A 15,793-nucleotide genomic window follows, 5' to 3' on the forward strand; every position below is an offset into this window, starting at 1 on the left:
TCCTAGCCTAGCCGGGAATTTATTCCCAACGATCCGTTCTTTTAGCGGTATGTCCTTGGCAGTGGTGCTCGGCTGCATCTGACCCGGGAAGGTGACCCGGTTCCGACAAGGCGTACCGAGGGCGTGTCCCCCGGTAATTGGGTCACGTGATTATAATTAGGTAACCGATTCAGACGGAGGACCCTAAATCACATGGTTGAGTTATTGGCGTTTGCGGTCGGTTGGCGCCCCGCCACGGCACGGAGTTATCCGTGTGCAACGGCCTGCGATTCCGAGGAGTCTGGTGGGAACCCGAGATGGCTTCCCTCCCTCGTGGTCTTCGCACCCAGAACCCCAGCCGCAACAATATCTTTTGCAAACAAAACTGTTCAAAATGTTTTGCTCATGGAATAAAGGAAAGTGTAATTAACCTGAAGGAAACCAAATGTTGAAAAACGATGTTTTCACAGAAATTCGTTTGAAGCAAACAATACTCAGCTCAATTACAATCTTGTGCTACGTACCACAGTAAAAGGGTCAAAAAACACAAAACAGAAGGAATTCAAAACAATAATATATCTATAACGCCACATGTCGGGCGTGGCAAACTAGCCCAAGTTGGGCACGTCCGCGGCTCGCAGCTAGGCCTCATCACAAAAAGGTCTAATTAAACAACCGAAACCCGAAAAGAAAATAAAACAAATGAACCAACTCGGTTCAGATGACCAAAGCAAAACAAAAATAGTCATAGAACCGGAGTAAGATGACTATCATGATGAACAGTTGAAGCAACTTGAGGAGCAGCAAAAATAAAGGCAACTCGTAGTAGTAATCGTAATAGGAGTAGTAGTAGTGGTGGTCGTAGTAGTAGTAGCAGTAGTAGTCATAGTCATAGTAGTCGTCATCATAGTAGTAGTAGTAGTAGTAGTAATAGTAGTAGACTTTGCCAGTCGTACACAGCACATAGACATGTGTTAGCATCAGTTCTTACAGGGATATGACAGTGCTGTGCCTGGTGTTGGCTTAATGGTTCGGGTGGTGGGTTTGGGATCCTTGGATTCTGAATTCAAATCCTGCTCGGTGTTGAATTAATACCAGGTGGGGTTGACTCTGCCTGTCATCCTTCCGAGGTCGGCAAAATGAGTGCCAGCTTGCTGGTGTCCTGTGTCGGAATGGTGACCCGTCCAGGATTGTGTCCAATAGCCCAGGAGACTGATTCGGCAGGAACAATGCTCTGCACAGAGTATGGTCCCAATGGATGGATTGATGGATGACAGTGCTGCTGATGCAGTGCCTGCTGTAGGTTAGGGCAGGAATTTTGAATTTTTTCAGGGTGCTGGCGATAGCTTGCCTACTCTTCCTGAAGAATCCCACGGGATCTTTAACCACACGAACTAATGCCAGCAGACGCGATACCAGGTTTAATGTTCATCCGAGAGAAGGCACACATTGATGAATCACTCTGCCTGTGAAACACTGGGATGACAGTTTATAGCTGCATCAGGATTCAAACGCAGGCTGGACAGCTCAGAAGTGAGTGTGCACACCACGAGGTCATCCTCCCAGCCCAGGTAGTACTACAAACGTTTATTACCTCTGCCACCAAAGGTGGAAGGAGGTTTTGTTTTCACCCTTCTGTCTGTTTGTTTGTCTGTCTGTTTTTGTGCAGGATATCTCAAAAAGTTGTGGATGGATTCGACGAAACTTGATGAACAGGTTGAGTGTGTGACCAGGACGAGTAGATTCGATTTTGGGGAAGATCTGAATCCACATCCAGATTCGAGAATTTTTTTTTAATTTCTAATGTGATTCTTCGCCATTGAGAGATAGGGCCAAAAACAATACTTATAGTCAAGGATGTTAGGGATTTTTTTGGTTCAGACTCTTCCAAAAGCACCAAATTTGGCCCATATGTTGCCCATACCATACTTTTTCGATTTTAGACGGGCGCCAAGACGCCCCCCCCCTGGGGCCGCCTTATTGGCGAAATCCAATTATGGCCGCCATTCGGGTTAGAGGTCAATCGTAGTTAAAAATATATCAAAAGGGCTAGAATCATGAATAATGCCACTTTTTGGGGGTTTTCGGGGTCAGGGAATCTGATTCTGATCTCATTTTGATGATTTCAGGTCATGGTCACCCCATTTTGGGTTCAAAGGTCAAAGATCAAATGTGGTACTACTAAAAATTTAACAAAAATTATTCAGGAACAATTTTTATTAAAGTACTTCGGGAATAACATCTGCTGACAAAACGCCGCTATGTACGCTCAGGACATATCCGTGGAACTCGTCCAGTGAGAAGTTGCCCTGAGCTTTACTATCTAAATTATCCACATTGTGGGTGGTGAAGACCTTCAGACGGTTGTTGGTGGGTACCACCACCCCATCCTGAGCATGGCGAGCACACACCGCGCGCGCAACATCTTGCTTCACTTTCATGAGACGATTGTACGATACCGAGATACCCTGTTCTTGGTCAATCCCAAATCTGTTTTTGTCCCATGTGTGTCCGTGCAGCTTGAGGCCACGATACATGGGGAAGGGGGTTTCTCGCTCCTTGTTGTGCCATACTGCAGACGTCTTGACTGCATGGTGCGTACCCTTACTAGTATTGTGGATGAGCAGTTGTGAGATGTTGCATGCGATCTTCTCCTGCGCATCCAGATTTGCGTTGCCACCGATCTTCTCACGTCCACGAAGAGCTGACGGGCCCCAGAATACTACTTTGAAGAACCTACTCATCTCCTCGTTGACTGGAGCCATGAGGCAGTTAAGGGGGAAGGAGCCGTCAAAAGGCTCCTGACTATTCTGAGAGCCAGCTTCTTTGTCTGGATTCTCTCTCGCCCGTTTGACACGAGAACTACTACAATAACTCCTGCAAGTTTTGTGACACCTAGCCTTATGCGATTTAAGAGTTGCTGCAATACCTCAGCCATCATTCAAATGACTGAAGCCTGGTGTTGGCTCAGTTGTTAGGGTGGCGGCTTGGGATCTGAGGGTCTTGAGTTCAAGCCCCGTCGGCCGCTGAATTAATACACCAGGAGGTTGACTCAGCCTGTCATCCTTCTGAGGTCGGCGAAATGAGTACCAGTTCCAGTGTGTGTACTGGTAGAAGGGCACTGCATCAGCGACACAGTCGCGCTTCAAGAAATGATAGCTAACCTGGCAGCTAAGCTGCCATACGACCACTGATCACCATTCAACTGACTATTCGTGACATTGATACCAGAAGGAAGATTATTTGCATTGATAGCATTGAAGTCTTTGAGATCTCTCTCAAGTGATACAAGTCCCTCCTCCTTAGGAGTTTGCAAGGCTTCTCCAGTTTTGCTCGATTGACAAAGACAAGAGTCCCCAATTCATAATTTTGGTGGAGGACATAGTTCGAGACTCATATTATGTAGGCTCGTCGTCGCGATGAACTTTCGTCTCATCATCATGGTGACACGATAGCAGGCTGAGTCGCAGGTTCTGGATCCACTCCTGAACACACAAGAACAGAGATAGGATAGTCTCGTGAGATAGGGTAGATGTCACAGCTCCGAATGGCATCATGCAGCACCGCCGCTGCTGGACACGTCGACGCTCACAGACTTGGTATTATCTTAAAAATGAAACAAACAGTTTATGACATTATGAGTCAAAATTAAAAACATTCAAAATTAAAAACATTCAAGTCTTATTTTCTAAATGATTAACGGGTTCTTTTGATTGATAACCCAGGGAGGACATAGTGGCCGTAGGCAGGCCATTTTTGAAATGATGCCCGAAAAACGCCGGGTTTGACCCCCAAAATGACCTTTAGGGTGACCTTGACCTCAAATCGTTGAAATAAAATCAGAATCAGATTCGCCAACCCCGAAAACCCCTAAAAAGTGGTATTATTCATGATTCTTGCCCTTTTGGTTTTTTAACTACAATTGACCTCGAACCCGGATGGCGGCCATAATTGGATTTCGCCAATATGGCGGCCCCGGGGGGCGCCCGTCCTGGCACCCGTCAAAAATCGAAAAAGTATGGCATGGGCGACATATGGGCCAAATTTAGTGATTTTGGAAGAATCTGAACCAAACAGTCCCTATAATGCCCTAACATCCCTATTAGCATGATATTTCAAAAATGTAATGGGCCCGATATGCTTTTGTGGATCAGGCATTGTGTTGTGTTCTACCGAGTGCCCTTCTTGTTGTGTTTGTTTTATCGAAAGTTTGACACATCACAAACTTTTTGCACATTCTTTGCTGTTTGTTGGTAATAAAATTTTATTCTGGCAAATTGGTATTTCATTTTTTTGTGTCGCATAACTTTGAGGAAGACATTCAAGATTGTGCCATTCTCTTTCATCATCATGTGCTAACTTTTCTGCAATGCATACCTTCCTGTGTGGTTACCTATCTGCAATGTGCTAACTTTTTTGCAATGCATATTTTCCTGTGTGGTTACCTATCTGCAATGTGCTAACTTTTCTGCATTGCATACCTTCCTGTGTGGTTAACTATCTGCAATGTGCTAACTTTTCTGCAATGCATACCTTCCTCGACAATATTCCTTGTTGTTGTTGACATTATCATCCTATTTCGACATCCTCTGTTATTTAGATAGTTGAACCTGTTTGGGGCACAATATTTGTTAATCAATGGATGTCACCAAATGTGTTTTTTATAAAAAGTAAAACTGATTAAAAATCTCTGACCAAGGCAGCTTCGCCTATCCAAGATTCAAACTCTCCACGTGTGCAGGTGTGCAAACTGCTCTTCCTGGGCATTCTCGGCATCTACAGATCGTGCGCTGAAGCGACAAAAGATTCCCAGCGTCGAAATGCCTCATACCTCTCTCTCTCTCTCTCTCTCTCTCTCTCTCTCTCTCTCTCTCTCTCTCTCTCTCTCTCTCTCTCTCTCTCTCTCTCTCTCTCTCTCTCGGCACGCACGTGCAAACGCAAGGGGCTGTTGCTCAGTCTCTGGCGGTACGTGTGGAGCCTGTGTTGCTTCTCTCTTCTTATCATCTTCTCCTCTCTCTAATGTATTTTTTGGGGGTGTTCCTTGTGTATAAACTGTTATCAATGCTTTATCGATTACTTGAAAATTGAATTGGTTTCTTCTCTTCTTTTTTCCACTCTTGTATTTAATCCCTTGCTTTGTTTAATTGAATTTTTACCCTTTATACTTTTTTGTAAGAAAAGGATATAAAAGTAAAAAAAAAGTCTCTCTCTCTCTCTCTCTCTCTCTCTCTCTCTCTCTCTCTCTCTCTCTCTCTCTCTCTCTCTCTCTCTCTCTCTCTCTCTCTCTCTCTCTCTCTCTCTCTCTCTCTCTCTCTCTCTCTCTCTCTCTCTCTCTCTCTTTCTCTCTCTCTCTCTCTCTCTCTCTCTCTCTCTCTCTCTCTCTCTCTCTCTCTCTCTCTCGAACACAGAAGAGACCAAAATGTGGGATACACACCAACAGCGGCATCTAGGGATGTTTGGAGGCAGAATGGATAAGGGGAAGGATGACATCAAGAGGAGGAGGACATCAGGGGTGAACAAGGTGAATATAAAGCTCAAACATCGCAAGAAGGGGAAAGGAAAACTGGATGGAACAAAAAACTGATCTAGTGTCTGTTCCCTCATGAATTTTCTTTTTCTTCTTCCTTTTATTTCTTAGTTGTGTACATTACTTGTCATTGAGCTCCGGCGACTAACCTCGGTTGGAATGTTCAAACATTCCTTCATCCGAATGGATAATGGCAACCCTCAGCACATCTTCTGGATCCAACTATCTGGAGTAGGCTGCATCTGTTGACACTTGCCTTCCATCATGGCCTTGTCTTGCAGAGACCAATGTTGTGGGTCATTTCTCTTTTTTATATTTCCTTTACCTGAAGGGAACAAAACAAAATGAGTCAAAATCCACTTTTTGTTCATTCTTTGGAGGAGAAACGTGGAATGAGATCGAAGGTTTTCTTTCCGATGTACGTTTCACTTTTAATGGAATTTCATTTTTTTCATGTAAAGTTTTGTGTGTGCCGGATCGCCGGCATAAAGACTACCCAGAAGGTGTACTCCAGAATTGTGGACATTGTGTGGACATTACTGTGCACGTTTTGGACTCGACTTCACTTGATCCCTATTTTGCTCCGATGAAAGGGTTATGCTCCAAACATCATCTGGATCTCATCGAACCCATTACAGGTAATGTACACACTTTGTAGAGAGGTTGTCCTATTCAATGCGGTCTCGCTGTGTCACATGAGTGTACAAATCAACAGTGATTAATTAGATGCGCATCACTTTAACTGTAGACAGACATCATTCACCCTCCACAATGTGTGTGTCCAAAACCACCATCCCTTTAAAACCTCATTTCATGTTCTAACCTGTAGTCTGTCCTTCATATGCGTTTGGGTAGACCACGAAGTGTGATTCTGTGTGGGGAAACCATGCTCTCACCAGCTCAAGAAAGGTGGAGGACCGTTCCAAAGAGACAAGTGGGAGGGGGCGTTGCTCCACCCAACGTACCTGCAGGCTCATGGTGAGTGAAAGGGGAGGGCGCGATATGCAAGGGCCGTGTGGTGGGGGCAACAGACTTAAAAGCATGAGCAGACGGTGGGTGGTAATTGTGAGATACCCGGGATCGAGCTTGCGAAAGGCTGCGTCTTGAGTCGGCGGAGCATCAATTTCTTCTTACCGATCCCACTCCAACCTGTTCACCACAGATGGCCAGGACTTCCCATTCTGTGTCTTTCCTGCTGTTTCTTTCTCTCGCACTCTTGTGTGATGCCACCCGAACACTGCAGGTGGACCGTCGTCGAACACGCATGATTTCAGTCAGCAACGGTGGCAAATGGGGCACTTGGCGTTTTGTAGATCGGTGTCCATTTGGTTCAAAGGCCAGTGGGTTCATGCTCAAGGTGGGCTTTCTTATTCCTATTCTTTTAATGAACCAGGCTTTCTTGGAGCGTTATAGGTTCATCGTATACCTAAAGGTTCGGAGTATAGTTCCAGGTTCATGGTGTAGTTATAGGTTCGTAAAATAGTTATAGGTTCGGAGTATACTTCCAGGTTCATAGTACAGTTATATACTCCAAAAATAGTAATACATTCATTGTATATTTATAGGTTCGTAGTATAGTTGTAGGTTGGTATGCTTGGTGTTGGCTTGATGGTTAGGGTGGTGGGCTTGGGATCCCAGGATCCCGAGTTCAAATCCCAATCTGCTGTTTAATTAAAACAAGGAGGGGTTGACTCTGCCTGTCATCTTTCTGAGGTTTGCAAAATGAGTGCCAGCTTGCTGGTATAACTGTGTCGGAGTGGCAACCTGTCCAGAATTGTGTCCAATTGCCAAGGAGACTGCTTCGGCAGCACCAACGCTCTGCACAGAGAATCGTCCCAATGGATGGATGGATGGATGTAGGTTGGTAGTATCGTTAAAGGTTGAGAGTATAGTTATAGGTTGGGAGTATATCTGTTGGTTGGTCGGACAGTTGAATGTTGGCAGCATAGTTGTAGGTTGGTAGTGTAGTTGTAGTTTCTGCGTATTTTCATGTTGTCAGGACTCGAACGCTGCTCTCACACGATTTGTTGGAGTGAATTTGGCAATATCCAAGAATAGAGTGAGTATGATTGAGATCTGTAAGAGTAAATTTAAAAACATCTTGAGTCGGAGACGAATATAATTTTTAGCAGGGTGTGTTTCGTCTGGTCTTCAACCGCATGGTCTTCTACCCAAGTGGTCACGTTCGGTTATTTCCCCTCGTCAGGAATTGTATGGATGGAGAAAAACGATGTAGCAAGGAAATGATGAACAAGTCGGTTTACAGCTATGAAAAATCATGGCATTTTGAGTGTGTCCCTTCACTACACATTGGGCTGATAGGATGGCCGAGAGGTACGCACACTCACATCTCGCTGTCTAGCTTGGGTTTGAATCCCGACCCAGCTACAAACTGCTGTCCCGGTGTTTTACAGGCAGGGTGATTCATCATTGTGTGTGCCGTCCATGGGATGGAAGTTAAACTGGGTGTCCTGTCTGTCGGTATTAGTTTAACTTCTTCCATTAAGTGCTACAGATCTTCAGAACCAATTTCTACCTGATAGCTGTAACTTGACACAGCGATGTACCTTGGTGTGAGCAAACTACACCTAGTCAAGTTAATTACTTTTATATATTTAATTAAAGTTTTTCTATTGACATGAATCTAACACTCATCGTGGATGGAGCTTGTGAATAAATCACATGCAGGACAATCACATCATCAGACTGTACTTTTACATGTAATGCAAGGACTTGAGAAAACTATGGACAAATGTACATGGTATATGTGATTATACACATGTGGGTCTTATTGTCTCTCTTTCTCTTCCAAGGTACATCCCGACCAAGGTTTTTTCCATGATGACACTGCTCTCAATGGTATCACCTTGATCTGCACGTCAGAAAGAAAAGAGTTTTCCAACATCAAGTCAGATTCTGGAGAGTACGTACACTTTTTCAAACTTATTGTTGCTTTCGGTGTGGTGGAGGTGTTTGATGGGGGTGGGAGTGCTTTTCGCTTCATGGGGTAATAACGCTTCATGGTGGGGGTGCGTGGGGTAATAACGCTTCATGGTGGGGGTGCGTGGGGTAATAACGGGGAGAGGGAAACATGAGATATATGATACAATACAACGAAACAAGAGTGAGTGACTCGGGATGTTACAGGGCTGTGTTCTCACATCGTAAATCATGAGGATAATTTACATTATTTGACTTGTTTTTTTATCATAATTCATGGAAAACGTTTTGAATCGAGAAAATAACGAGAAAATAGCGAAGACCGATTCATAGAAGTCTTTCAAATGATACTGATTTCGTCAGCAATTTCTGCTCATGTGATGTTCATAGGTGTGGATGAAGGTCAATGAATGATTGTCTGACGTCAACGAATATTGAACAAATAATTATAATCAAATAAATTAATCCTGATCGTTCAATCATCACTGCGGTTTCTCCACGTCGCTGTTTATTCCGTATGTATTATGTCAGAAATTGCTGGGGGAGCACCTGTGCCGCTGATGCAGTGCCCCCTTTAAGTTAGAGCAGTATTTTGTAATTTGTTCAGGATGCCGTTGATAACTCTATCTTGCCTGTTCTTCACGAAGGACACCTTGGGGGTCGAAACGCTAAAAGATGTGCTCACGACTAAAACTGATGACAGAGTGTTTTATTATTATCAATTGGATTAACACCACAACATTGTCCTTGTATCCTGTGTGTTGTGCAGCTGGGGTTCCTGGACACAGCCTCAATGGTGTCTGCGTGGTCACCTGTCGGCATTCCGCCTGCGAGTCCAAGCCCCACAAGGTGCTTTTAGAGATGACACCGCTGCCAACAACATTGACTTCAAATGCTCAGATAACTCTGTGCTTGTAGGACGGGGCACAACCGATGGTGAATTTGGATCTTGGAGTGAAGATTGTGGGAAAAAGGCGATTTGTGGTCTGCGCACTAAAATAGAAAAATGGCTTGGTATCAGAGATGACACAGCACTTAATGATGTCCAGTTTTACTGCTGTGAATGAATGATGGTGTGAAGAAGAAAGAACAAAGAGAACTGGAAGTAATGTTCTCATGCTGTAAGTCTGATGTAAAGACAAATACACAAAATAGTGTGTCCTGCATTCCTTTTCAGACACCATATATTCATGACATATCAATATGGTGGAATATTTACTCTTTTCCTCTTCCCTCCATAAACAACGCTCTAACATTCCTCGTGCACACATAATAAATAGATGCCCCTTACCACATTCCAGGACGTGAAAGGATGACCAAGCTGGAGGTATGCACACTCGCCTCTAAACTGTCTAGCCAGGGTTTGGATCCCGACTCAGCTATCAACTATCATCCCATTATTTCACAGGCAGGGTGATTCATCAATATGTGTGCCATCCCTTTGATGTTCGTTAAACTGGTGTCCCGACTGCCAGTATTTGTTAGAGGATGGTAAAGAATTGTGTCCTTCAGAACATATTTGTGCAAATCTCTTCATAATCGTTGCCAATAATATTGACGTTAGGTTTGGACCTGTCTCCCACTTGCAATGCTCAGCGAGAGAGTTCACAGAACACGATACCCCCACCATGAAGTGTTCCTTCAATTTTAATAAAATGATGATTTCAATGATCGTTCAAAAGAATCCCAAAGTTTAGTGCGATTGAAGTAGTCCAGAAGCAGTCCCAAACACCACCGTAATACATCACCCAGCAAGCCTTTGTTTAAATTGACGTACTGTGAAACAGGAGGTGCATGGAAGTAATATGATGGGCAATTTGTGTATTACAGTGTTCAAGTACACAGTTTAATTAAATTAAAATAAAATAAAAATTGTGAAAGTTATATAAATAAATTAATTCCGGTTCTACCACCATTTACCGCAGTGTCGATTACATCACCCGATCCAGCACATTACATAACTTATTCATGCCTGTTGTTTGTGTCCATTATGACATCCTGCCAAACAAGAAGGGCACTCTGTGACGTCACCAGATATTCCTTTGCCCACATCATGATACATACTTGTACCAAGTTTAATTTAAATCCCTGAACTCAGATTCAAAATATTGTTACAGCCATGGGTACCAAGTGTATGAGGGGGTTAATCCCCAATTCTCCTCGGAAGAGCCAGACCTGGGGCCACCGCTCACAATTAACTTTGTGATACGGTGAGTTGCTTTAGAACCATGAACACCAATTAGTTAACCACGAGTTCCAGTGTCCACCGTCTAATTTTGCCGTTTAACTGGAGGTCATGTGGCTTTCTGAACGGGGAGCGCGACCTCGGCAAAGCACCAATCTTATCTTGATTCGATCTTAATTAGGGCGGCCGAGCGTTTAACCGCTGGTGCATGCCGACTATGACAGGTCATTTAGTTTGGTAATTACCTCGCAGTCTATCTAGGTTCAGACAATGCTGGATAAATGGAAGGAAAGGACAAGCACGGACATGTTGAAACGTCAACAAGGAATTTATTAATAAGGAAAAAATAAATAAAAAGAACTTTCTATTTCCTTGTGGTGAAAATGAGTAAATTCAAATCAATCACAATAATCTCAAGCAAATTAAGAATTAATCAGACACTGATAGAAAAACAGACAAAGAGCAGATGCAAAGAGCAGATGCCTTACTTAACAATTAAACACGAGATAAGGGTACCCACAGATCATTCAGGGAGGAAGAGAAATCCTGCTTCGCCCACCAAGTAGAAGTCATCATGCGTCAAATAAAACGTCCTGAAATGTGTGATCGTGCCTTGGTCCGCTGCCAGCGCCCTCGCCCTGCCTTGCTGTGCGCCCACTCGCAAACAGGCTTGAATGCCAATCGACGTCACGTCATCACCCCCAGGAACCAGGGACACCAAGAGCAAGTCTCGAGCAGAACCAGCATGAATGTTCCAAGCGTCACCCACCGTCAGGAGCTACAACCAACGGACAGCTGTAAGGAGCTGTGAGGTGATGTAAGGTACTGTGAGGAGCTGCGAGGAACTGCAAGGTGCTGAGGGGTTGAGAGAAGCTGTAAGGCTGCAAGGCCGTTACCAACTATCACAAACTCAACTGTCGCCAGCTCACCAACCATCTGACTGGAACTGACTGGAGCTGACTGGGGCTGAAAATAGCCATCGTCCAGCTGTTATCAACTGACACAAACTGTCGCAAAACTCTCAAAGCTGTAAGAACCGCAACCAGCTGTGGCCAACTGACTGAAAAAAAGGTCACTCGTCCTTTTTATAGACAGCAAGTCTGGGCAGAGCCTCAAGCAGACTTCAGCCAAATCCACCTTGCCTATTGGCGCATCAATGCAAGTGACAAACCGCCAGTCTCACAATCATTCCTGGCGTACGATGCCATATTTGTGGTGCTGGACGAATGGCAGAAAGCAGCCATTTGCCAGAATTACCGAGCGAAAACGTGAAGCACTCATAAAATGTCAACAACAATTATCACCTCAATGTTCAGCCCGATACGAAAAAGAGCCAGTTCGCGTCCATAGAGCTGCTGAACGGGGTGTCAAACGTCGATGGAAAAAAAAGTGGGTGAGGGAAATGATCCACAGCCATATTTGATCGTCAGAATAACTGATCAGGAAAATCCCAGGGTGTGCTTAATCAAATATGCTGTAATTTCAAGGTGTAAATAAATCGTCCATCTCCAAGTCAATGTGTCCTGATGGAAATGATGTAGACGAACCTCCGTTGGGCTCACGGCTATCTCACGTGCATGAATGTGTCTGTCGTAAAGAGAAAAAGGCCATCCCATAAGAAAGGGAATCTATTCTTTACCCTTCTCAATGCATCAAAGTTAGAATCCCACCAGACATGGGGATGGGTCTATCCTGGACCTGCATTTAGGGAAATAACTGTCTGAGGACCTAAATGTTTGTATGCATTAGTCAGATCCGATTCTGAAATCCATAACAATATTAAATAATTCTGGCTGCCAGACCAGGTGTCTGATCATCTTGAAATTTTAAACACTCGAAGCACTCGCTCCCCACGGGAGCCGTCAAGGGGGGTCATATTATTATATTTATGCCTATTTTACTCCAAGGGGTCCCAGGATTACACACCCAAAAATGGTTGTGATCGGTTCAGCGGTTTTTGCGGTACCTGGGAATAGACAGATAGACAGACGATGAATTATAGTAAGATATATTCCCAATGACTCTGAGATCATAATTGTGACGTTTCAAGTCAATTGATGAAGCGGCTCGAAAAATAATTTCTTTAAAGATTCAATACGGCCGCCAGACCAAGTGACCTATTAAAAATTCGTGAACACCCTGGAATCTGCAAGGTTTGGGGAACATGCGAGTGAAGTTTCCCCTCGATCTATCAAGCCGTGCTTGAGAAAAGGATTTTTAAAGGTTTATTCTTCAAAACATCATAGCTGCCAAACCATGTGACCTATAACATCATCGGTGGAGAACTTTTCATTCTTCATGCGTAAGCTATCATACCTATAAAGTTTTGCATCGATCTGATCAGACGTTTTGTAGAAGGAGATTTTTGAAGGTTTTTATGATAAAAACTATATGGCTGCCAAAACAGGTGACCGATGACATCGTAATCCCCCTCCCCCCCCCAATACAAATTTATCCCTAGATGACCCTAAAAATTTTTCATACTGATCGGATAAAGCATTTGACGCATGAAATCATGATGTCATAATGACGTCTATTACATCATCAAAAAAAAACATCACTTGTTTCCCATGGAGAGTACTTCACGTGTGCCAAGTTTCAATCTTATTCCATGGAGCAGTTTCAGATTTGCAGAGGTCCAAAGTTTTTCCTTTTTTCCAACATGTCGACCTACCACGTGACCTATGACGTCACAATTATCATTATAGCATTCTACACGAGTCGTCAGTCGAAGCAACAGCGAAAGTTTCTTGTCAACGAGATATGTGATTGCAGAGAAAACAGAAAATTAGCATGAACGGACGGATGTACGGACAGACCGACAACCCAAAAACATAATGCCACAAGCGACTTCGTCAGCTTTGTCATCAATCGTATGTTTCCTGTCTCGAATGATTTTCAATTTTCATCGACTGCCAGGCAGGCATGACAGAGGGAAAAAAAGTTATCTCACTCCTCTCTTCGCATGTGTGATTGGGCCGAGCCTGGTTCCTGGTTATTGTCACCTGCACAAATTCTGAGCCAACATGATGGTAAAACTGAAGAATTGTCTAAAGAATTGATATATATATATATATATATATATATATATATATATATATATATATATATATATATATATATATATATATATATATATATATATATATATATATATAATTTATTTCTTTATTTATTTTTATTGGTGCAATTTGTCAATGTTGACTAATCACATTTAAAATATTACGATCTGAATCTCATCGATTCGTCCTCGTCACACTCCCAACCTGTCCACCAAGTTTCGTCCAAATCCGTCCATAACGTTTTGAGTTATCCTGCTAACAGACAAACAGATACGGGAGAAAAAAAAACCCTCCATGCTCCTTCGGTTGCGGAGGTAGTTACGGGTGTGTAATAAATAAATAAAATGTCAAAGCAGGATTGTGACACCAATTTCAACGATAGTTTTAATTACCTCCACCACCGAAGGTGAAGGTGGTTATGTTTTCATCCCTTTCTGTCTGATTGTTGCAAAAATCGAAGATTTTTCAAGTATATTGGTCAGTCGATTTTGTTATTCCGTTTGTCTGTCTGTTTGTCTGTCTCTGTTTATCGCCCTCGGGTCACAATTCCAAACCGATCATCATGAAACTTCACCAAGTAGTCTCAACTGAGAAGGATACTGATTTTGAGGTCAAAGGTCATCTTGAGGTCAAATTTCTGAAGTCGTCATTTTTTCATCCGATTGACTTTAAATTTGAACAAGAATTGCATATTGCGTCACTGGATTGGGAAACCAACTATTTTTGAGGTCAAAAGGTCGAAGGTCAACTCAAGGCCAACTTCTAAAATCACCAATTTTCATCCGATTGACTTTGATTAAGATTGTCAATTTTAATCTTAATGAAATGGACAATTTGATGTATCCATGGAAACCTTTGGAGAAGGGGATGGATTTTGCAAGTATTGTGCTCTGCCCGACGTCTTTTTCTTGATAATTAACGAAATCCGAAGGATTTTGGCAATTATGTTGGTTGGTTGTGTGTGTCATTCTGTGTGTGTCTGTCTGTCTGTTTGTTTGTGTGTTTGTTTGTGTGTTTGTTTGTGTGTTTGTTTACCCTGTAGCAGACACACCGTTTCAGCAATCATGACCAAACTGGGTACAGACGTCGGCCATGGTCCAACTTAGACACTTGTTTTTGGTGAATCTAGGTCAAAGGTCAAGGTCACCGAAAAACCGAAATTCTTATTTTCGCAATAACGTCCGCTAAAATGGTCGTATCGACTTCAAACCAAATCCAAAATGTGCATCTTCCAATTCTGTATCCAACCATACGTCTCATTGGGGTGTCACACCAACACCCTTCTTAGCGGTCGGGGGTCGAATGTCAGGAGGGAGGGTCGGGTCAAAAATTTCATTTTGCGATAAAAACGCCATTTCAAGTCCGATTGACTTCCAAGTTATGATTCTGACCACACTAAGTGTGATAACTCATTAAACAGTAGCACTATCGACTTATAAGAACCAAATTGATTTCCAGGTTTTTGTTTTTTTCTGAGATCATGGAGATACGACAAAGTTATTCCGGCAATTCCTTGCTCAACGAGAAATTTCATTTGTTTGCTTGTCTGTTTCTTTGTATGTTTGTTTGCAGGATATCTCAGAGAGTTATGAACGGCTTCGGATGAAACTTGATGGACATGTTGGATGTCTGACAAGGAAGAAGTGATTCAATTTTGGTGAAGATCCAAATCCGGATCCAGATCTGATAATTACCTCCACCACCGAAGGTGAAGGAAGTTATGTTTTCACCCATTTCTGTCCATTTGTTACTTGCAAAATCAGAGATTTTTCAAATATATTGGTCAGTCGATTTTGTTATTCTGTCTGTCTATCTGTCTGTCTATTTGTCTGTCTGTCTGTTTATTGCCTGCAGGTCACAATTTTTAAACCAAACTTCATGAAACTTCACCACATGGAAGAGTTTGTCATAACGAAGAAGCTTATTGTTTTTGAGGTCAAAATGTTAAAAGATCAACCAAGGTCAAAGGTCAACCACTTAGGTGAGATTTCTAAAATCCTCAATTTTCATCCGATTCGCTTGAAATTTGAAGAGGAGTTACATATTTGGTCATTTTATTCAACCGCCAATTATTTTTGAGGTCAAACATATTTTATGGTT

The 15,793-nt window shown here is 42.9% G+C and overlaps 1 protein-coding gene across 1 annotated transcript; it reads left to right on the plus strand.

Annotated features, from left to right (window-relative positions):
• Positions 1 to 6,547: 6,547 nt before the first annotated feature.
• Positions 6,548 to 9,612, plus strand: LOC147011994 (vitelline membrane outer layer protein 1-like). Its single transcript, XM_085857995.1, has 3 exons — positions 6,548 to 6,863; positions 8,320 to 8,429; positions 9,216 to 9,612. The coding sequence occupies exons 1-3, from the start codon at positions 6,669 to 6,671 to the stop codon at positions 9,511 to 9,513; spliced, it is 603 nt and encodes a 200-aa protein (XP_085714121.1). The 5' UTR covers positions 6,548 to 6,668; the 3' UTR covers positions 9,514 to 9,612.
• Positions 9,613 to 15,793: the final 6,181 nt, after the last annotated feature.

Source organism: Eptatretus burgeri, chromosome 15 (assembly GCF_056783735.1).
Source record: "Eptatretus burgeri isolate ZD-2024b chromosome 15, Ebu_testis_v1, whole genome shotgun sequence".
NCBI lineage: Eukaryota > Metazoa > Chordata > Myxini > Myxiniformes > Myxinidae > Eptatretus > Eptatretus burgeri.